The following is a 22,748-nucleotide window of genomic DNA, read 5'->3' as shown; positions in this document are numbered from 1 at the left end:
AACCAACCTCTCCAGAAAAAAATAAAACGAAAAGCATAAGAAATACTCTCAACTTTGAGAGGTAACTTACAGAAACCATTATCTCTTTCTTCCCATTGTTCTTAGATGTAGGCATATTTATTTGAAAAGTATGGATGGATATTTCCTAGGGGGGTACATTGTTTCAAGGGTAATTTTTGAATATCAAGGAAAGCATCTAGGTACAGAATCGTCCTCTTCAAGCCTCAAAACAAAGAGCATTCATGCTTGAACCTCACATTGTGTTTACACCCCAGTCAGAACCCAGAGAAACTACTTAGAAAGGATTCTAGCTAGCCCCAAAATTAGGCTCCAGCGAACAACTACTGCATTTCTTTCATTGCTGCCTGTTCTGGCCCAGTCTGGATTTTTTTTTTCTCTCTCTCTCTCTTCTGACAACATATTTGTAGCAATAGCTTGAATCATGATCTTGAATTTCAATTTATCATGTTTATGCACCTCGTGTGGTAAAGTAGGGTGTCTGCTGACACAGACAATAGTTACATTCCTGGGAGAGAGGCATCTAGGAATACTGTGTAAGTTGCTTGGAGTTTATAAACTTGCTAACGAGGTATCATCCAGATAGACCACTTCAGGGACATGGAAATAGTGTGGCACTTAGAACCCTTTCTGAGAGGCAATCTTTAAAGTACTTAACCTGTAACAAAGAAATGGCTCTGCACAGAGAACGAGCTCTTCCAGAGAAATCAGTCCATTCATTAAAGGCTGCAGGTCCTAAGCCATACAGTTGGCTCAGTTTTGTTTCCATGACAACTATATGTCTCTTTTAATTGGGACTTTTTGACATTAAAGGGGTTATAACCACACACTAAAGCACCTCAAAAATAAATACAAACAGTAAACACACCCTGGTTGAAAGTAATCTCAAATTACTGCTAACTCCATTTATTTGTTGAGAGCTTGCAGAAAGAGTGTGCTTTTGCTTTTGAACCCAGCTTTCCTCATTTCCATGAAAACTGAAGACTTGCAATCTGAGGAGCTTCTAAATTCCTTATTTTGGGTGGCCTATCGGGCACAGGTTGTAGTGAACAAAATTTAGTATCCATATTGCATTTATTTATTCATACTTCCAATAAAATAGTTTTTTAGTGCTACACAGAACCAATTCAATGGTTAATAGCCAAGTTCTCCTAAATTAAGGCATTTTAAAATCTTACTCTGAAGCGACACCTTGTGGCCTAGAATGATAAAGCCAACAGCCTTCACTGGGCAAAAATATGGTTCTCTTTACCAAAATACCCTCCTGTGGAGGCACTTTCCCAATACCAATTCCTTTGTTTATTCTGCCAATGTTTACTATGCTGAGAATATGAAAATTTAAAGACAATTTTCATTGTTGAATTGTTCAGTCCGATGGGGACAACTGAAATACCTTGTGTGTGGATTAATGCATTTTAAAGTCTGTAAATCAATTGATGATAAATACTTATTTGAGACTATGTATAAGTGATTATTCAAATATGGAATTATACAGAGGTCCATCATTAAATGCTAGGGTTTTCTAAGTTTCTTATTCTGATCCCTTGGCAAATATTTCTTGACTGTCTCTATATGCCAAGCACTGAACTAGGCATTCATAGCACTGACTGGAACAAAGACTCTCTTCTCCTGACTCCTTTCCAATTTTAGAGGAATCTCCAAGAAGGTAGATGAGGCCAAAGTAAAAAAATTGTGAGTAAAATTATCCTGTTAGCTTACAGTTCTGGGAGCATGGCACATCAAAAGATCTAAGGTAAACACTAAAATGTCAGTTAATGAGCCAAATGGCAGAATACAAGTTTTCTATTGTCTCCCTCCCCACATACCTATAAACAAAAGAACATCTGCTTTGAAAATAACCTATGTTTTGAAAAAAAAAAAGTGCCTTTGTGGAAGTCTGAGAGTTCAGTGGGGGAAATTTTAGCACACTGTTGGATTTTTTAAAAATCCAAGAGAGTAACAAGAACAATTTCACTTTAACCAAGCCACCAAGAAAGACCTGCGTGGCCTGTGATTTCTCCTATGGGGCGGGGGGGGGAGGGGCGGAAAGAGAGTGTTCAAGTGAGCGCTTATTTTCCACAGCTGTGTGGGACACTGACAAAGTGGACCACTTGGATCTTGCCCCATCCACAATACTGAGGCACGCTACACGATGAGGCATGGGAGGAACTGGAAAAACAGCACACAGGGATTTTGGAGAGCATCAGCATGACATAGGTCTTAGGTCTTACTGACCGCTTCACGAACTCCAATGAAAAGCATGCTCATGAGCCCCTGGGGATGCCTCACCCACTGACCTCCACAATTGGTGTATGGTCACTACAGACACTCCACAAGCCTCAACTTCACACCTCTCTCCAATTCTGTGGTTGGCTCACTTTGCACACTCCCCCAGCCCCAGGGCACTGACTTTGAGCATCTTCAGAAAGCCAGCCCAATTCTGCAGGAATGGGAGTAAGTACACAAGCTTGAGCATTCAGCACTACTTTAGGGAAAGCAACAGGAGGCTGTTGGCACCTGGCCTGGCTCTGCAAGATCAAGAGAAAACATGCAAACATAAGAAGTCCCCCACAAAGGGAACAAGTATGGAGCGGGCATATCCATAGAAAAGGTCTGAGAGAGCTTCAGAATCTCCAGAAGAGCTGAAAAAAGGTATTTCTCTCCTGAAGAAGCCAGTCAGTAAAAACTGAAGGAGGTGACTGCTTCTTCAAAAGTGAAGAAAAGTGAAGACAGCAATCCAAAACTTCAAAGAACATGAAAACTCAAGGAAATATTCCATCACCAAAATAACCACAATAATTATTTGGACCCCCAAAGAAATGGATCTCTGTGACTGTCCAATAAAGAATTCGAAATAGTTGTTTCAAGGAAGCTCAGGGAGCTACAAGAACACACAGAAAGACGATTCGACAAAATCGAGAAAACAATATGCAAACAAAACAAGTTTAACAGAGAAATGATAAAGAAGAACAAAACGGAAATTCTGGAGCTAAAAAGTAAAAAATGAAATGAAAAATGCAATAGTGAATATCAACAGCAGACCTAATCCAGCAGAAAAAAGAATCTGTTTTGTCAACGAGATCATCTGAAATTATCCAAAGGAAAACAAAGAAAAAAGAATGAAAAAGAGTGAAGAAAGTCTATGTGAATTATGCGATACTATTAATAGAAACAAAACATACCACTAACAGATACCACAAACAGAAACAATTCACAGAAACAGAATGAATGATGCTAAAATTTATATGGAACCACAAAAACCTGAATAGCCAAAGCATTATTGAGAAAGAAGAACAAAGCCTGAAGCATCATGCTTCCTAAACTATAACAAAGCTATAGTAATCAAAATAGCATGGTATTACCATAAAAACAGATATATAGATCAATGGAACAGAATAGAGAGCCCAGAAATAAACCCACGCATATATGATCAATTAATATATGTCAAAGAAGCCAAAAATGAAGAAAAGACAGTCTCTTCAATAAATGGTATTGGGAAAACATGACCGTCACACACAAAAGAGTGAAGCTGGACTACTATCTTACACCATATACAAAAATTAACTCAAAATAGATTAAAGACTTAAACATAACACTGGAAACCATAAAACTCCTAGATAAAAACATGAGTAGTTAAGCTCCTTGACACTGGTCTTGGCAATGATTTTTTTTTGTATTTGACACCAAATGCAAAGGCAACAAAAGCAAAAATAAACAAATGGACTACATCAAACTAAAAAGCTTCTGTATGACAAAGGAAATCGTCAACAAAATGAAAAATCAACCTACAAAATGGGAAAAAATATTTGCAAATAAGTTATCTGATAAGGGGTTAATGTCCAAGACATAGAAGGAACTCATGCACTCAATAGCAAAACAACAAACAGTCCAATTAATAAATGGGCAGAGAATTTGAAGACATTTTTCCAAAGAAGACATACAAAAAGGTGATAATCACTAAATATCAAGAAAATGCAAATCTAAAGCAAAATGAGGTATCACCTCACACCTATTAGAATGGCTATTATCAAAAAGACAACAAATGACAAGTATTGATGAGGATGTAAAGAAAAGGAAACCCTGTGCACTGTTGGTGGGAAAGGCAACTGGAACAGCCATGGTGGAAAACAATATGGAGGTTTCTCAAAAGAGTAAAAATAGAACTACCATATGGTCCAGCAATTTCGCTTCTGGATATATATCCAAAGGAAATAAAATCACTGTCTTGAAGAGATACCTGCATCGCTATTAACAATAACCAAGACATGAAAAAAACCTAAGCGTCCATCAGCAGATAGATAGCAAAAGTATGGTACATATATATACTGGAATATTATTTAGCCATAAAAAAAGAAGAAAATCTTGCCATTTGCAACAACATGGATGGACCTTGAGGGCATTATGCTAAGTGAAATAAATCAGACGGAGAAAGACAAATACTGTATGATCTCACTTATATGCAGAATCTAAAAACATTGAACTCTTAGAAACTGAGACCAAAATGGTGGTTACCAGAGGTGGGGAGTTGTTGGGGAGATGTTAGTCAAAGGATACAAACTTTTAGTTATAAAATGAATAAGTTCTGGGGATCTAAGTTACAGCATGGTGATTATAGTTAACAATAATGTATTACATACTTGAAAGTTGCTGAGCTGAGTAGATCTTAAATGTTCTCACCACAAAAAAAGAAATGGTAATTATGTGATGTGATAGAGATATTAGAAAATGCTATGGTGGTGATCATTTTGCAATATACAAGTGTAGCAAATCAACACATTGTATATCTTAAACTTAACACAATGTTCTATGTCAATTATATTTCAATAAACCTGGAAAAAAATAAAATCCAAAAATAAAATAAAATAAAAATAAAGTTTCTCCATGTACTTCAAAATAAATAACACATTATGATGTTTACCTATTGGATAGAGAGGTATTACACTGTGGAATATGAACAAAAGAGAGGAAGCAAAGAATCCTTTGCTTCTTTTGCTCTCAAACAAAAAGTTCAATTCACTTAGAAGGAAAAAAATTCAACCCTAGGAAACAGTGGAACATTACAAGGTCCTCAAAAAATGACATCAGGGTTTTATACCGTTGAGTTGCCTAAATTAAAAGTTATAATCTAATATGTTGCGGGGAGGGGGTGGCGGGGAGGGGGAACAGACTGTATGGTGAAATAATTTGTAAGACCTTAAAAAGGCAACACAATAATCACAAAACTAAGACAAGAATGTGTTATATCAATAAAAATAGGTTTAACACCTATTCAAAGAAAAATATCTTTGGATTAGATCATATTGCAAAAACCATACTAAGCAATATACAAAAAAAAATGCCTACAACGAAATAATTTATAATGGTTGAATATAAAAACACAGACAATAGTTTGGCAAGTGGAGACAAAAAAGAAAGCAAGAGTGACAAAATTAGATGAAATAGAATAAGGCCAAAGAATAATAAGTCAGCAAAGAACAACAAAAAGGATAAAGAATCAAGGAGAAGCTGCAAGTGAATAAATAGATAAATAAATAACCATGAAGTACATGAGGAAACATGCACTATGAGCAGGCAACAGCAGAATCACAGTAGAAAGATATTCATGAAAACTTTAGCTACTGGAATTGTCAGACACATTATTAAAAACACTTACTCTTTAAAAAAAATAAATAAATTCAAGGTTAAAAATATTTGCAGGGAACAAGGCACTATGTGAAATGATCCAGAAGACCTGTAGAGAATCAAACATTTTCTAGAAACAAGATACAATAATAAACATTTAATGATAGATTCAACAGCAGATCAGATTATAGGTAAAGAGAAAGTAGTGAATTGGAAGATTGGGCAAATTAAATTACATGGCAAGCAAATAGAGCAAAGAAATGAAAAATATGTAAGAGTAGTTAAAAAATACTGAATACAGAATGCGACAGAATATTATGTATCTAACTGGAGCTCAAGAAGCAGAAGGAACAATGAACCAGAAACAATATTTGAGAAGATAATGGCTGAGACTTTTCCAGAACTAATGAAAGGCACTATGCCGTATATTCAAGATGCCCTACAAATGACAAGTGGGATAAAATTAAAAGAATACCACACTAAGATAAATTTTAATAAGTGGAAAATTACCATAGATAAACAGAAATCATCCTGTAAGTATTCAGAGGGAGGAAAGAAGGGACAAATTACCTTCAAAGGGTGACTGTGAGATTAACAGCTGAATTTTCATCAGCCAGAGTAGAAAACAAAAGGAGTGGAATATTTTCTTTGATGTACTGACAGAAAAAGTTCTGCCAACCTGTATTACACTCAGTGAAAATTTATTCATGAATAAGAGTGAAACAGGCATTTTCAACAAGCAAAAACTGAGCAAGTTCCCATCAATAGAAAGCTCACCAAAGGTATATCTTAAGCAGAAAGAAAGAGGTCTCACGTGGAAAATGTGAGAAATAAAAATGTCAGCAAAGTGGTAAATGTGTGGGTATAAAAAATGTAAATGACTAAATAAAACAGTATCTTAACTTTTAAAATAAAATAATGAACAACACCACATAATATTGTTAAGGTAGGGTAATGGAATTCAAGAATCTTAAGGTCCAGTGTAATCTGAGAAGAAAATAATAAAATTGATTAAACTTAGATTTTGAAAAGTTATATATGTTATAATTTCTAGGTTAATCAATGAATGAAAAGAAATAGAGTATTAACTACAAATGAGTAGAGGGGAAAAACAGAATGAGAAAAAATACTTCAGCAAAATAAAAAAAATGAGAAAGAAAAAATGGTTGGGTCACGTAGAAAGTATAAAATAAATTGGTAGATATAATTCAAATATAGGAGTAATTAAAATAATTTAAATGGATTAAATACTCCAGTTAAAAAACAAATACTATGATATGAGGGGTCAAGGAGTCCAATTATAGGCTATTTACAAGTGATATCTATAACATCAGGATATATATAAAAGGATGAAAAATTATACTATGCCAATTATAAACAAAGAAATAACAGAACTTAAAACAAAAACATTACTGAAGATAAAGGGGATCATTTCACAATGATAAAAGTTTCAATATACCATAAGGCTAACCTATTTTACATTCATAAGCACCTAAAGACATTCTTATTTTAATGTAAATCAAAATTGAACAGAACCAGAAAGAGAAATTAGCACGTCCACAATCATGAGGTTTGAACACACTACTCTCAACCGATAAAACAAATAGACTGAAAAAAAATTATTAAGGATATAAAATATTTGAAGAACACAGTTAAGAAAAGTGAATATATATACACATATAGAGACACTGCACCCAATAAATGTGAACTATACTCTTAACTACAAATTAACCTTTATAAAAATTTTACATACACTGGGCCATAAACTACATCTCATAATTGCAAAGAATATAATGATACAGACTATATTCTCTAGCCATGGTGCAATCAAGGTAGAAAACAATAACAAAAAATGTCCTATACCATTGATAACCGAGAAATTATCCATTTTTTTCCAAAGAAAAAAATAGAGAATATTTTAAAATAATAACATATTACATGTGGGATTTACTTTTGTAGTACTTAGAAATGTACAGTATTAAAAGAATATAATATAGGAAATAATATATAAGACTATCTTTGATTTTGGTAGGGAAGAATTTCACAAGACTAAGAGTACTCACCATAGAGAAAAGATTATTATACAGGAATTCATTAAAATTAAAAACTTTCATTTATTGGAAAAGAAGTCATAAAGACATAGAGAGAGAGAGAGCATCAACAGAGAGAGAAGTGCAAATCATAAAGTGGAAGGAGATATTTACAAGACACATAATGCAAGTCCAGAATATATGAGGAACTCCTAGGAACTGATATAAAAAGGAATCCTATGGACAAATCGGCAAGACATTTTAGACACTACACAAAAGAGGAAATTCAAAGGGCTAATAAACGTATGAATGATGCTAACTTTAATCGGGGATATTAAAATTAAAACTTCAATGTCTATACACATAAAAACACGTACAACAAAATTTTAAAATACCAAGTGTTGGGAAGAATATGAAGCAACAGAACTCTCATACACAGCTGGTGAGAAAGTAAATGGATACAATCACTTTGGAAACAAGGTTTGGCATATTTAAAGCTATTAAAGATATATATATATATATATATATATATATAGAGAGAGAGAGAGAGAGAGAGAGAGAGAGAGAGAGAGAGAGAGAGAGAGAGAGAGAGAGAGAGAGAGATTGATTGATTCTATGGCCCAGCAATTCTATTCCTAAAAATATATACAGAGAACATTTTTCATATGTGTACCAGGAGAAATGTACATGATTCCTCATAGTGTCATTATTTCTGACAACTAAAACCACAAACAACCAAAGACCCCACAGTACTAGAAAGGATAAATAAATGATGGTATATTCATGTAACTGAATCTTATATTGTGCCGAAAATTAACATTATTCACCTACATGCACTAGCATAAATGGACCTTACAAATGATTTTGAGCAAAAGCAGGTCATACAAGCTATATACAGTATGATGTCATTTGTTTAAATTTCAAATCAAATATAACTAAACTACATATTATTTAGGGACACACTCAAAGGAAATAAAATTATAAAGAAAAGCAACAAGATTTTCAGAAGTCAGGAATCATTACCTCTGTGAGGGATGGAGGGGACGAATAGGGCATATGACCCTGTGTGGAAATATTCTAAGTCAATGGCAACTGTCTAGTTCTCACTCTGAGTTGTGGTTACATACATGTTCACCTTATAATCATTCTTTGAACTATATACGTTTTATATTCTCTTCTCAATGTATGGTATTCTTCCCAATGTAAAAGTGACAAAAAATAAAAGCTGTGGAATCAAACACAAAACTAAGTTTAATGGGCCCCTGTGGGACAGGGAGGGGCAGGGAGGGGCAGGGATGGGTTGGCAGTGGAGCACACCAAGATCTGGAAATAGTAATGTTCTGTTTCTTAAAGCGGATGGCAGTTCACAGATGTTTGCTGTGCTGATATACTAAATATCCTGCACATAATTTATAACTATTTGAATCTTCCGGATGTTTAATTTAAAATATAAAGAAAAAAAACTGTTCATCAAAAAACAAAAGAGTGGTTAGGTACTATACTAATTCACAATATTGTGAACTAACCTGGAAACCTTCATATCACTGTTCCAATGAAATATTAATTCGGAAGTTTTAATACCATGGCCACATAACTTTTTGAAACATTGTTTATAAACTGAAAGAGCCCCCAATAAGCCCTTCTGTGAGGCTGGAGAGAAGTCATGCTGCTTGACAGGATGCAGGTCCTAGGCTATATGTTTCTCCACACAAGATATTCTTGTTCTTGAGTGAAGTCCCTGTCCATCCCCTTGACCCTCATGCACATTTAGAGCTGGTAAGCAGATCACACTGCTCTCTCCAAAGCCTGGCAGTTGTCACTCTGTAAAGTGATTTTATCTGCTGCGATTTGAATAATAGCCTGGACTGCCAAAATCAGATTAACTTTGCTTTATGCTGCAAAAAGAGTTTTTTTAGTATTTCCTCACCTCTGTCTTCCAGGTTTTCCAGTTTATGTTTGAAGTCAGTACTTTTCATCAATGACTCGCCATTTACAGTCTTAAGAAAAAATAAAGATATGTATTTGTGTCAAAATAAGAAAACAAATGCTGTTACATTATCACTTAAAAAGAAACAAGCCAGTACATTATGCAAATACATATTAATTCTGGAAAACTAGATTAAAACCGCACAATTAAATAATACCTTAGACACATTTTCTTCAACTTCTGAGTGCTCCAATGAAGAGGGATTGCTCAGTGTGTGGGGACTTTGAAGTTCTGAGTATTAGAAAAACAGTTTTGAGGAAATAAACACAGTACGACTCAACTTCAGGCAAGAACATTTTACTATCCCTCTATGTATTAAATCTCACCATCAACAAAAAAAGGGACACAGTTTCTAAACAAACAAACAAATAAATAAATAAAAACTTTGTATCTTTCAGGGCATGTATGGTTATTCAGTTTGTAGATCTGCAGATAAAATAAATAGCCAGTTACCTCAATTTGAGATCAGTACTTTGACTAGATGCCCACCTAACCCCAAATACAAGGGCAAGAATTCTGCCACCTCAACCTCGTGATCCCTTCTTTCTTCTCTTAGTACCACTCCCTTATTTCCTTTTACTCTCTAATGTTAATTTTCCTCTCTCCTTTTTTCTTTTCTTTACTAGTTTTCCACCAGTGGCAGCCAAGCTAAGGGGTTGTCATTTGCACGCTTACTAAGTGCCATTATGTGCCTGGCAATGCACTAAGCTGCAGGATGATAAAGGTGAACACAAGTTTAAAAGACGCTCATAGTTTTAATAAAATACAGTGGGGCTTAAGATAAACCTTATAAGTCAAAGGTTGGCAAACTCTGGCCCCTTTGGCCCCTTAGGTCCCTTCTGATGCCAGGTTTCATAACGTTTTTTTAGAAATACAGCCATGCCCACTGTTTGATATAGGGAAGAAGCATGATAACTAAATATTCGGAGCCTGCTACGTACTGCTAGACATGGGTGATCAGCATACTCAGATAACAGGGAACCTACGGGAAGATTCCTGCTGGAATCACCAACTATTTCCCCCATGCCTTTAATGCTGCATACCCATACTGGAAAAGGAATACAAATTTAAACTAAATTCCTTGGATGCTCAGGGTCCCTCTCATTCTCTATGTCTGAGAAGTGACCACATCTCTGTCTGTGGAGCATTACTCCTTCTCTAACTCTGGCATGTGCTTGAATTCTTTCCTATGCGTAGTCAAGGACCCTCCTTCTCTAGGTACAAGACTTGAATCCCCACTTGAGGGGCTTCACCGTGTCCTACATCATCTTTGCATCTTGTCTGTGGCTGATTTTTGTGCTACAGCTGCAGAGTTAAATAGGTGCAACAGAAACTATAGGGGCCAAAAAGCAAAAAATGCTTACTATCCAGTCCTTTACAGAAAAAGCTTACCAACCCCTCATCATCTGAGTTTCTTGTTTGTTTAAAAAAAAAAAAAAATCAGCAATTCTGATGCAGAAGCTGATCTCAATGTTAAAGCAAAATTGAAACACAACATCCTCTATCTTTTGCTAGAGAGACCAATCACATCTTCGCACTTTTTTCGACAGATATTTAAAAAAAGGTTTATTTACTTTAAACTACCTTTCTCAAAATATAATTTTTTCTATGTAAATCAACAGAAATCAGGTACCTGTTTTCTGGGCAGAAACTTCAGGAGTTAAAAGGGCAGGACTACCCTGAAATTTTGTGCCAGAAATTTCTGGAGGTGTGCCATTTTTCCTGGAGATTTCTTTCCATAATGGTGTTAGAAGTTTAGCCTAAAATATAGTACTTTTTAAAAAGTGTTGACATTCATAACCACTCAAGTTATCAAAAAATGCCACATTTTCAATATCCTTTTAAAAAGTTTAAGTATTGGATTTGCTTGATTTAAACTATAAGAATTCAGAGTTGGAAGCACATTAGGTCATATATCAATTGATAATTCTAAATCAAAAATTACAGTAAAATTCTCAAAGTAAAATTCTCACAGCAACAGCACTACCTGGGAGCCTGATGGAAATGCACATTTTCAAGCCCCATCTATGATTTACTCAATCAGAGACTATGTGGACAGGACCCAGCAACCTGTGTTTTCACAAGTCTTACTGGTCATTCTGACGACCACTAAAGTTGAGAACCACTGCTCTAAATCAGGAGTTAGCAGGCTACAGCTCACTATCTGTTCTGGTAAATAAAATTTTATTGGAGTACAATATACTGACTCGATTAGGTGTTTTCCATGGCCGTTTTCATGCTACAATGGCACAACTAAATAGTTGCCACAGAAACCATATGGCCCACAGAGTCTAACATATTTACTCAATGAACCTTTACAGAAGTCTGCAGACCCCAGCTCTAAATTATTCTCTTATACCCCAACACAGAGAAGTATGGAAATTTGTATAAAGTCACTAAAAATCAGCTAAAAATCAGCATGGACTTCTTATCACTTGCACAGCTTAAATTCATGAATTCTCAAAGCTTTTGATGTTTCTTTGGTGCTTATTTAAAATAAAAGATGTATTTACTAAAAACAGTTCTTTTGGTCTATTTCTAACTAATAACTCATACTTTCAGTTTGAACTCTTCAACAACTATTTGGGTACTTCTCTGTCTCACAGGTTTAACCTATACACTATCTTTGTCACTACAAAACCCAAGAGCACTTAGATTCACAGAGGGCAACAATCCTTGGGCTGATGGAGGAGGGCAGGTGGGAGGCATAACTAACTATAACTGGAGCACTAAACACATTGTTACTGATTACCTCAGAATGCCAGCATCCAGATAGGGCAGGTCCCATTCAACAAGAAACAAAAGCCCACTCCTAGGAGAGCTAATTCAGCTATAGGGGAAAACTAGGCTTTGAATTGATCTGGAGGACCCTCATATTCACACTCTTAACTACTTTGCTATAAAACAAGGATAATTGAAGGGAATTAAGAAACTTTGAGGGTTACTCAATATTTACATAAGCCTGAAGGCACTTCAACCACTTACAAAATAAAGATTTAAATGTTTAAATCATTAAAAGCCTTGGATGTAACATGTCAACAAACTGAACATTAATGAAATTAAACCAAGAAGTTTATGTTGAAAAATCCAAGAGAGCATACACTTGTAGCAAATCAGAACAGCCCAGATTTTAAGCTCTGCTATAATAAACATCTTTCAGCAACATTTGGGAACAATGAAAAAAGGTCCTAAATCTTTACCCAAGATTTAAACTAAATGTTTAGAAGTCTTTGCAGTTTCTATTGACAGTGATTTACATACCAGTAAACCACTGCTTTGTTATTCTCATATGCTTAAAAGGAGTTTGTTTCAGAAATAAATGCAGTTTGTCCCTAAACAGATCTACTTTGTGTCTTGCTAATGCCGTAAGGGCACAGAAAAGCCCCAATAAAATTTACTTACTTGGTCTTTCTCATGGTCACTGCCAGGACTGAGAGAGAAAGGTGGCAAGACTAAAATGAAAGGAAATAAGTGTATAATGGATAAGTTTACTTATGAGAAATACAAAAACTTATTGATCCTTCTCCCAATAATACACACCCAGGCTAGAAGCCATTCCCATTTCCTACAATTGGCTCAAATGTCTAGCTCTTAAGATCCCTTTCTAATTATTTAACTGTTTTCTTCACGACCCAGCATGAATTCTCTGCTCTAGATCATGTCCCTGAATGCTACCCTGGCATCCTCAATTTGTCCTTATAGTACTACCTCACTTAGAATGCTCCCTCTTCACCACACCTCTTCAAATGCTATTCTTTTTCCAATGAAAAGCTCAAGTCCTACCCACCTCTTCCCTGAAGCTTTTCCTGATGATTCCAGCTCATATTGGATTCCTCATAATTCCTACTCCATTTATCTATAGCTCATATTTAACAGTTATTGGCCATTTCCATATTCTTTTGTACTGTTTCATGTATGTACATTTTGTCATTCCAATGTGTAGCAGAAAAGGGGAATCACGTGAGCATACTTTTCTTTGGTACCCTCTCTCCTCACATACAGAAAAATAAACATCTGACTTATTTGAAAAATGACTTGAAAAAAGACATGCACCAAACTTACTTTTTATGTTACTTCTGGTTCTTGTCTTTTTCCTCCCAGGATATGGTTTTAGGTATTTCCTTTTTTGGTTATTGGTCCAAGATAGTTCACTGGTACTACTACTTGAATCTTGATTACTCTCCGAGAAGAGGTGTTTCCTGTAATGAGACTTCTACAAATATAGATAATAAATGAGAATTATTAAAGGGTGTTAATACCCTTTATGTACAATTAAACATATCACTACGAAATTAAACAAAAGAGAAGTAGCTCCTCCTAGAAGACAGGGTCTTTTACATAATAAAAAGGCAAGGGAGTAAGGAAGGGAAGACAACAAAGAAACAGATTATTCCCTTAGTCAATTCTCAACCAAGCTGCTGTTGCAAAGGATGACAAATGTTCTAATGAAGAGATGCTAGGTAACTGTTCAAAAGCTGATGAACTTTAACATCATGTCAACACTTACAACTTCAAAATACTAACCTAAATGACAAAAGAGAGTATAAGACTAATTTTTGCAAAGACATGTTTGTCAACATTTTAGAGGAAGTAAAATAAAAACAAGAGAGTTATTTCTATTTAAACCTTAAATCCTTTTGAAATTGAACCTGGACTACAAAGGTTAGATTTTTTTAGGGCAAATTTAACCTATTCTGGTGGATTATTCATCTGTACATTGATATTTATCTATATTTTAAATCTTTATGGTTTTGGATGCACTTTTATAAATGCCATTAATAGATGTTTATGCCCAATTTTAATATGGAATGTTTCGATTTTAACAAAACACATACTCTATTTGAGCCCTGTCTGCTGTGCCCCTCCGGTGGCCTACTCCTATTCTGCCATGCTTCTACAGGGGCTCCACCATTCAGCTCGTGACAGCTCATTCTCATTTCAAACCAGGGAGGATTCTCATGAATCCAACTGTATTAAGTGGTAACAATATCTCACAAACTCTTCTCAAACTGACACATATCAGCTAGAAGACCAACCTTGTGCCTGGAATGGCAAAGAGCAGAATCGGCTTAGAGTGAAAACCAGAGTTGCCCTTATTAATGATAGCACAACCCATAAATTTAAGGTAGGTGATGGTGAAATATCTATTTTTCAAATGAATTTATTTTTAAAGACCCAATTTAAAATATTTAGCAGTTCAACATTTTGTAGAAAAGCTTATTTTTTGATAGGAACTTTTTGAGTCATGCCTATCTGCACCTTACTCTGATGAGAAAAATAAAAAAGGTTGGGGGGGACCCCCAAATTTGTTCCAGAGGTTCTCATCACTTCATTTAATGCACCCAATTTTAAAAAATTACACAGCAAGTCTTGCCAGCTTCTTTAGTTTTATATAAAAAGGTGTTAAACGTTATTAACAAAAACACAAGTACCCAAGGCTGTTGTTTTTAAATTTGGCTCCATATTAGCATCACCAGGAGGGGGCCTTAAAAAAAAATCCTAATATCTGGGGTTTACCCTGGACCAAGTAAGTCACATTTGTTGGGGAAGGGATCCAGGCTTCAGTAGTTTCATCAGCATCCCTGGTGATTCCAATTAGAAGACTAGGCAATGGAGAATGAGAACCATTGCACAAAGAGCCTAACTCATTTGTTTGAAGCTCATGATCTCAAACTTTTTGAAATTCCATTTAATGTTCATTACAGAGATTTCTTTTTAAATACACTGACTGAGGGCACTGATCTTCCCAAAGTGGCAGGCAAACTGGAAAAATGTAAGTTGGAGCACACAGGAACGAAACCATGCCACTGACTCAGAGTGAAAAAAATTTCAATTAATTTACCCTTCCACTTCCATTCAGGATACATCTCAAGTACTAGTAGGTCCTTAAACTTCTGTTCTGCTCACTGATCTTTGAAAAAGCAAGACTGGGCTTTAGCCTCAAAGACTAAAAGCACAGTTCGACGTAATAACTTTGTTATTTTCCATTGTATTTATTTGGGGGCTTACCTACTATTTGTTACAACTAATGCTGATTTTCCATTTGAAAGTGAAACAATTCCTTTTAAAATAAGTTTAATTGAGAAAAACTGAGATAAAGAGTGATGACAAGTTTCAAAGATGATATGCAAATAACTAAAATTTGGGAAGTATTATCCCAAAAACAATGAAAGTTAATTTCATTACCGACATCCTTGTTTCTTTTCTGTCACCTTTGAAAGTAGAATCTTTCCTAAAACAAAATATCGAATTAATGGAACTGTACCACAATCACCTTCTCCTTCCCTCACTTCACAGCCCTCTTTTATCCTTCAAGTGCCCTTCGACCGAAGTAAACCCAGCACATGGGAAGTACCCTATCCCACAAACTTCTTCCCTCCCCAGCTTTATTAAAGTAAACAATTAGTTGCTTGTATTTGCATTGTACAATTCGATGTTTTTTTTTTTCAATTATAGTTGGCATACAATATACCAATTTCAGTTCTACAACATAGTGATCAGAGATCCACATAACTCACAAAGTGATCACCCCACTAAATCTAGTACCTCTTTCCCCCTTACATATTTATTAAATTATTAACCATCTTCCCCATGCTACACTCTACATCTCCATGTCTATTCTGCAACTATCCTTTTGTATATCTTAATCCCTTTGCCTTTTATTTCCATCTCCCCAACCCCCCTCCCATCTAGTAGCCCTCAGAATATTCTCTGTATCTATGAGTTTATTTCTGCTTTTGTTGTTGTTTTGTCCTTTGATTCCACATGTAACATGAAATCATATTTGTCTTTTTCTATCCAACCCATTTCATTCAGCACAATACCCTCTAGGTCCATCAAGGCAATATCTCTTTCCATCTCCTTCCTTTTAGTCTGTGTGTGTCTTTCAATCTGAAGTGAGTCTCCTGTAGGCAGCATATGTAGGGGTCATGTTTTCTTATCCATTCAGCCACTCTATCTTTTGGTTGGAGCACTTAATTCATTCCATTTTTGGTACCTGTTGACTAGAAATATAGTTATTACCATTCTTTATTCCTGTTTTTGATACATTTTTTTTTCTGTTTAAAGAAGTCCCTCCAACATTTCCTGTAATACTGGCTTGGTAATGATAAATTCTTTTAGCCAATTTTTGTCTGGGTAGCTCTTTATCTGTCCTTCAACTCTAAGTGATAGCTTTTCAGGATAAGGTATTCTTGTTGTAGATCCTGGGTTTTCATCACATCGAATATTTTGTGTCAAGCCCTTCTGTCCTGCAGAATTTCTTTTGAGAAATCAGCTGCCAGTCTTATGGATGCTCCCTTATTAGGTAACTAATTGCTTTTCTCTTGCTGCTTTTAAGAATTTTCTCTTTGTATTTAACTTTTGGCACTTTATGACGTGTCTTGGTGTGGGCTTCTTTAGGTTCCTCTTTCTTGGGACTCTCTGAGCTTCCCAGGGTTGTATGTCTATTTCCTTCACCAGGGGAGGGAAGTTTTCCATCATTTCTTCAAATAGCTCTTCAACATCTTGTTTTCCTTCACATACCCCTACGAAATGGATATTTCTACATTTAATAGTATCTCATAGGCTCCTTAAATTGTTATAGTCTTGGCTTCTTTTTTCTTGCCATTCTGATTGAGTGTCCTTGGCTTCCCCATCCTCAATATCAGTGACTTGATCCTCTCCTTTATCTATTGATTCCCTCTAATACACTCTTCATCTCAGATACCATGTTCTTCATTTCTAACTGGTTCTCTTTTATAACTTCCATTTCCATTTTTATGTTTTTTATCTCTTTGTTAAAGTTCTCACTGAATTCATCTATACTTCCCCTAAGTCCACTGAGCATCTCTATAACCAGTGTTTTGAACTCTGCATCTGTTAGATTGCTTGACTCCATTATTCCTGGATTTATGTTCTGTTTTCTCATATGGTTTCTGCTTCTTTGTCTTCCCATTTTAGCTACCTTTCTGTGTCTGTTTCTATGTCCTCAGCAAAGCTCTTAAGTATTCTGGTTTTATTAGTGTGGCTTTGTGTAGGTGTGTCCAGTGGCACAGTCCTGAGAGAGGTTTAGCTGCAGGCCAAATTTAGCCCCACCCTGTGCCCCTCTGGGGCCATCTGTTAAGATTCAGCAAGCAATCCACAGATGCTATGCTTATAGTTACCTCAAGAAACCACACCAGTAACGGAGGCCAGCTGCCATTAGTGTGAGTCTTGGTGCTGCTCAGCAAGGAGCACAGGACTCTCTGAGGACACACCTGGATGTGACTTCGGTGGGGCTGCGAGTTGGGGGAGGCAGTTTCAGGGAATCCTCTGGGCAGAGCGACCTGTTATCCAGTGTGATGACATCTCCACTATGGCGGCGCTGTTTCAGCACACTAGGAAGGGGGCGGGCTCAACAGAGGAACAATGGAAACAGCCAGCACTTCTGTCTGGGAGAGATCCTCACCTCTGGCCCTCACTCCGACAACTCAGTTACCCCTGTACATCCCTGATGCCCCCAGGCAGTCGACCGGGCACTGGTGCTGAGAAGAGAGCAGGTCCGTCATAACGAAAGTCTGCTCATGGACACAGCCCCTTTAAGAGGCGTCTACCGCCGCCTCAGCCTCTGTCTCACTCAGCTGCTCAGGACTGGGAGGCCTCTCATTCTCGCCCTGTCCTACCTCCTCCCATTGCAGGATGATTTCTTATTTCTCTCCCTAGTTGTAGAGATTGTTCATCTAGATCCCAGGTGACTTTTTTTTTTGCTGTTTGCTCCATGTTTCTCTCACAACTGTGATTTGGTCACAAGAGCCTCTATCATCTATGCCATTTTTTTTTTCTTGCTCTCCACAAACTTCTTATCTTACAATCCATTTCCAAAGATCCTCTGCCTTTTGTTATTTAAAACAAAAACAAACCTTTGTTGAACTCTTCTGTCAGGCATACAAAGAAGAGGAAAGCAGAGTGAGATCAGCAAGTAAGCAGCGAGCTGTGACAAAGCTGCAGAGCAGTGCTTCTTGTCGAGCTCTACCTTAGAATCAACTGGGGTGCTAAAAATTTCCCTGATGATTTCTTTAGAAAAATGTCTATGCAAATCCTTTCCCCATTTTTTTAATCAGGTGAGGTTTTTTTGGGGGGTGGGAGGGGTTCTTTTTTTGTTTGTGTGTTTGGGGGCTTTTTTCTTTTGCTGCTGAATTGTAGAGGTTCCTTACATATTTTGAATAATAACTCATTTTTATTGTTTGCTGTTATTAAAACAACAAACTAAGTGTTGGTGAAATGTGGAGAAATTGGAGCCCTTGCATACTGTTCATGGGATTGGGAAATGGTGTAGCAACTACAGAAAGCAGTTATTTAAAAAATTAAAAATATAGCTACCATATGACCCAGCAATCTCACTATTGGCTATTTAACAGAAGAAATCCAAAACACTAATGCAAACAGATGTATGCGCTCTGTTCATTATAGCATTATTCACAATAGCCAAGATATGGAAGCAACCTAAGTGTCCGTTGATAGACGACTGGATAAAAAAGATGTAGTACATACATAAAATGGAATATTACTTGGCCTTTAAAAAAATGAAATCTTTCCATTTGTGACAACATGGATGGCTCTAAAGGGTATTATGCTAAGTGAAATAAGTCGGCAAGAGAAACACAAATACCATGATTTCACTTATATGTGGAATCTAAAAAACAAACTAACAAACAAAACAGAAACAAATTCATAGATATAGAGAATGATGAACTGATTGTTGCCAGATAGGAGGGAAGTTGGAGAGCTAGGTGAAAAAGGTGAAAGGATTAAGAACTACAAATTGGCAATTACAAAAGTCACAGAGATATAAAGTACAGCTTAGGGAATATATAGTCAATAATATTCTAAAAACTATATATGGTGTCAGGTGGGTGCAAGACCTATCAAGGAGATCACTTCATAAGTTATATAAATGTCTAACACTGTACACCTGAAACTAACATTGAATGTCAACTGTAATTGAAAAATAAAAAAATATTTTTAATGGTTAAGATGGTAAATTTTATGTTATATGTATTTTACCACAATTTTTAAAAATACAATTATACATTTTGAAATTTGCCTATTAGTCCTAGTAGCCGTTTTGTAGATTCTACTGAATTTTCTAGTTAGATGATCATGTTACCTACAGGTTTTCTCCTCACTTTCTGATAGGAATGCTTTTTATTTCTTTTTCTTGTCAATCATGTTGGCTAGACTCTCAAATACAATGTCAAATAGAAGTAGTGGAGCAGATATTCTTGCTTCATACCTGATTTTAGGGAAAAGCATTCAGTCTTCCATTATTAAATGTTATTAGCAGTAGGTTTTTCACAGATGCCCTTTAACAAACTGAGGAAGTTCCTTTTCATATCTAGCTACCTGAGCATTTTTAATCAAGAACAGATATTGAATTTTTTCAAATACTTTTTCTGTGTCAACTAGGATCATATTTTTATTTTTGTTAACATAATGAATTACCTGATTTTTTACTGTTAAGTCAAACTTGAAATCCTGGGATTTTAACTATAAATTCCATTTCTTTAACTATAAATTCCATTTCTTTAAAAGATATTGGGCTACTCAGGTTATCTATTTTTTTCCTGAGTGTGTTTTGATAGTTCATGTCACTTAGAAAACTTCTCCATTTCATTAAAGTTGTCTTTTTTAGACATTCCGTTATTCCTAACACTCCCCTATTGACTTTTTAATATTTATAGAATCCGTAATGATGTCATCTCTCTAATTCCTAATATTGGTAATTTTTTGTCTTCTCTTTCTTCCTAATCACTCTACATAGAGGTTTGTCAATTACATTTATTAAAAAGAATAGTACCTAGGAATAAATTTAACTAGGGAGGTAAAAGAACTGTATACTAAAACTTATAAGACATAGATTAAAAAAAACTGAAGAAGACATAAATAATTGGAAATATATTCCATGCCAATAGATTAGAAGAATTAAAATGTCCTTACTACCCAAAACAATCTACAGATTCAATGCAATCCCTATCAAAATTCCAATGGCATCTTTCACAGAAATAGAAAACACTTCCTAAAATTTGTATGGAACCAAAAAAAGGCACCAAGTATCAAAAGCAATTTTGAGAAAGAACAAAGATAGAGACAACACACATCCTGTTTTCAAATTCTACCACAAAGATATGGTACCAGCATAAAAATAGGCACAAAGACCAATGGAACAGGTTTGAGAGCCCAGAAATAAACTCTCACATATATGGTCAACTAATATTTAACAACAGAGCCAAGAATACTCAATAGGAAAAGAACAGTCTCTGCAATAAATGGTGCTAAGAAAATTAGATAACCATATGTAGAATGAAACTGAATCCTTTTCTTGAACAACTTACAAAAATTAACTCAAAATGGATTAAAGATTTGAATGTGAGACTTAAAACTATAAAACTCCTAGAAGAAAACACATTGAAAAAGCTCCCTGACATTGATGTTCGCCATGATTATTTGGATTTGACACCAAATGCACAAGCAACAAAAGCAAAAATAAGTGGGACTACATCAAATTAAAAAGCTTCTATATAGCAAAAGTAACTATCCATAAAATGAAAAAACAACCTACAGAAAAGGAGAAAATATTTGCAAATCATATATCTGATAAAGGATTAATATCCAAAATATATGAAGAACTCACACAACTCAGTAACAAAAAAATAAGCAATCCACCTACAAAATGGGCAGAGGCTCTGAATAGACATTTTTTCAAAAAAGATTCAACTGGCCAACACTTACATGAAAAGATATTCAACATCACTAATAATTAGGGAAATATAAATCGAAACCACAATGAGATACCACCTCAACATGAATGGCTAATACTGCCCAAAAAAAAAAAAAAAAAAAATGATGGCGAGGATGTGAAGAAAAGAGAACCCTGGTATGTTACTGGTGGAAGTGCAAATTGGTACAGCCACTATGAAAGGTTATACAGCCAAAATGAAAGTTAAAAATTGAAAATATTAAAAATTAAAAATAGAACTACCATATGATCCAGCATTTCTAAGTATACATCTGAAGGAAACAAAATCACTATCCCAAAGAGATATCCACACCCTCATGTTCAGTGTAGCATTATTACAATAGCTAAGATAGGGAAACGATCTAAGTGTCCATCAACAGATGAATGGACAAAGAAGATGTCCATTCGGCTATAAAAAATAAAGAAATCCCGTCATTTTTCGACAACATAGATGGACCTTGAGGGCATTATGCTAGAAAAATACACTGCTAAAGATAACACTGGAGTCTAATAGTAGAGACTTATAGGTCAGGAGAACATTCCAGCACTGCTCAAATCATTCTACAGAAAACCACACACAAGACTCTCTCCTTGTATGGGACATGGCCAGATGCAGCAAAAGGGGAAAACCTAGACAGCTGACTTTTACATTAACTAGTCACATTAATAGCAATCTATATGATTTATTACTTTTTAAAATCATTTACCTGGCTTTGTCATTTAATTTAGGAATCAGAATTGTTACTGATGGTTCTGGTAAATCTGATGAATATTCATGTTCTGAAGTAACTTCTAACGGTAAAAATTAAAAAGAAAAATTGTTAAGCTTCTCAACTAAATAAATATAAATATACCACTCAGGTCTTATTTATAATAGATTTAAAAAATCCAACCTTGTTGTGTATCACCCAGTTTCAATTTTTCAGGTGAACTATCAGCTGCTTTTGTTTGCTGCAAAAAAAATATATATATATATATGTATTTAATTACGTTGCCTTTGAAGTCCTCTTTTGAAATTCTTCTGGAGCCACTTTATACCTCCAAAAAAAAGCATTTCCATTGAATACTAAGATACCAGGCTCTTTGTTTATTAGACTCGGCTCCAAATGACTGTTGGCTGTTCCAATAAATTGATACCCACCCTCAGAAGATGATTTGCCACTATCAAAGACAATCAGAGTATTCCAGGGTATTTGGGAAACATCAAAGGAAAAATTGCAAAAATGTCTTCAACGACATCAGAATTGTTGGGATAAGCATACGACTTCCTAAGGAGACCAACTCTCTGGAGAAATAACCTTTGGTATATTGGCTTTTAAAAAAAAAAATCATTACA

General features: G+C 35.5%; 1 protein-coding gene across 1 annotated transcript in view; it reads right to left on the bottom strand.

The window, feature by feature from the left end:
• The window catches only part of SYCP2L (synaptonemal complex protein 2 like), an 81,813-nt gene that overhangs the window by 23,419 nt on the left and 35,646 nt on the right, over positions 1-22,748 (bottom strand). Inside the window, exons 19-25 of the mRNA XM_023538408.1 lie at positions 22,120-22,204; positions 21,752-21,821; positions 13,720-13,870; positions 13,060-13,109; positions 11,291-11,417; positions 9,815-9,888; positions 9,598-9,667 (exon numbers count right to left, since the gene is read on the bottom strand). Of these exons, the coding sequence (XP_023394176.1) occupies positions 9,598-9,667; positions 9,815-9,888; positions 11,291-11,417; positions 13,060-13,109; positions 13,720-13,870; positions 21,752-21,821; positions 22,120-22,204 (627 nt within the window). The remainder of the gene's footprint in view (positions 1-9,597; positions 9,668-9,814; positions 9,889-11,290; positions 11,418-13,059; positions 13,110-13,719; positions 13,871-21,751; positions 21,822-22,119; positions 22,205-22,748) is intronic.

This window comes from Pteropus vampyrus, unplaced genomic scaffold (assembly GCF_000151845.1).
Source record: "Pteropus vampyrus isolate Shadow unplaced genomic scaffold, Pvam_2.0 Scaffold221, whole genome shotgun sequence".
Classification (NCBI taxonomy): Eukaryota; Metazoa; Chordata; class Mammalia; order Chiroptera; family Pteropodidae; genus Pteropus; species Pteropus vampyrus.
This window is presented reverse-complemented; position numbering and strand designations above follow the sequence as displayed.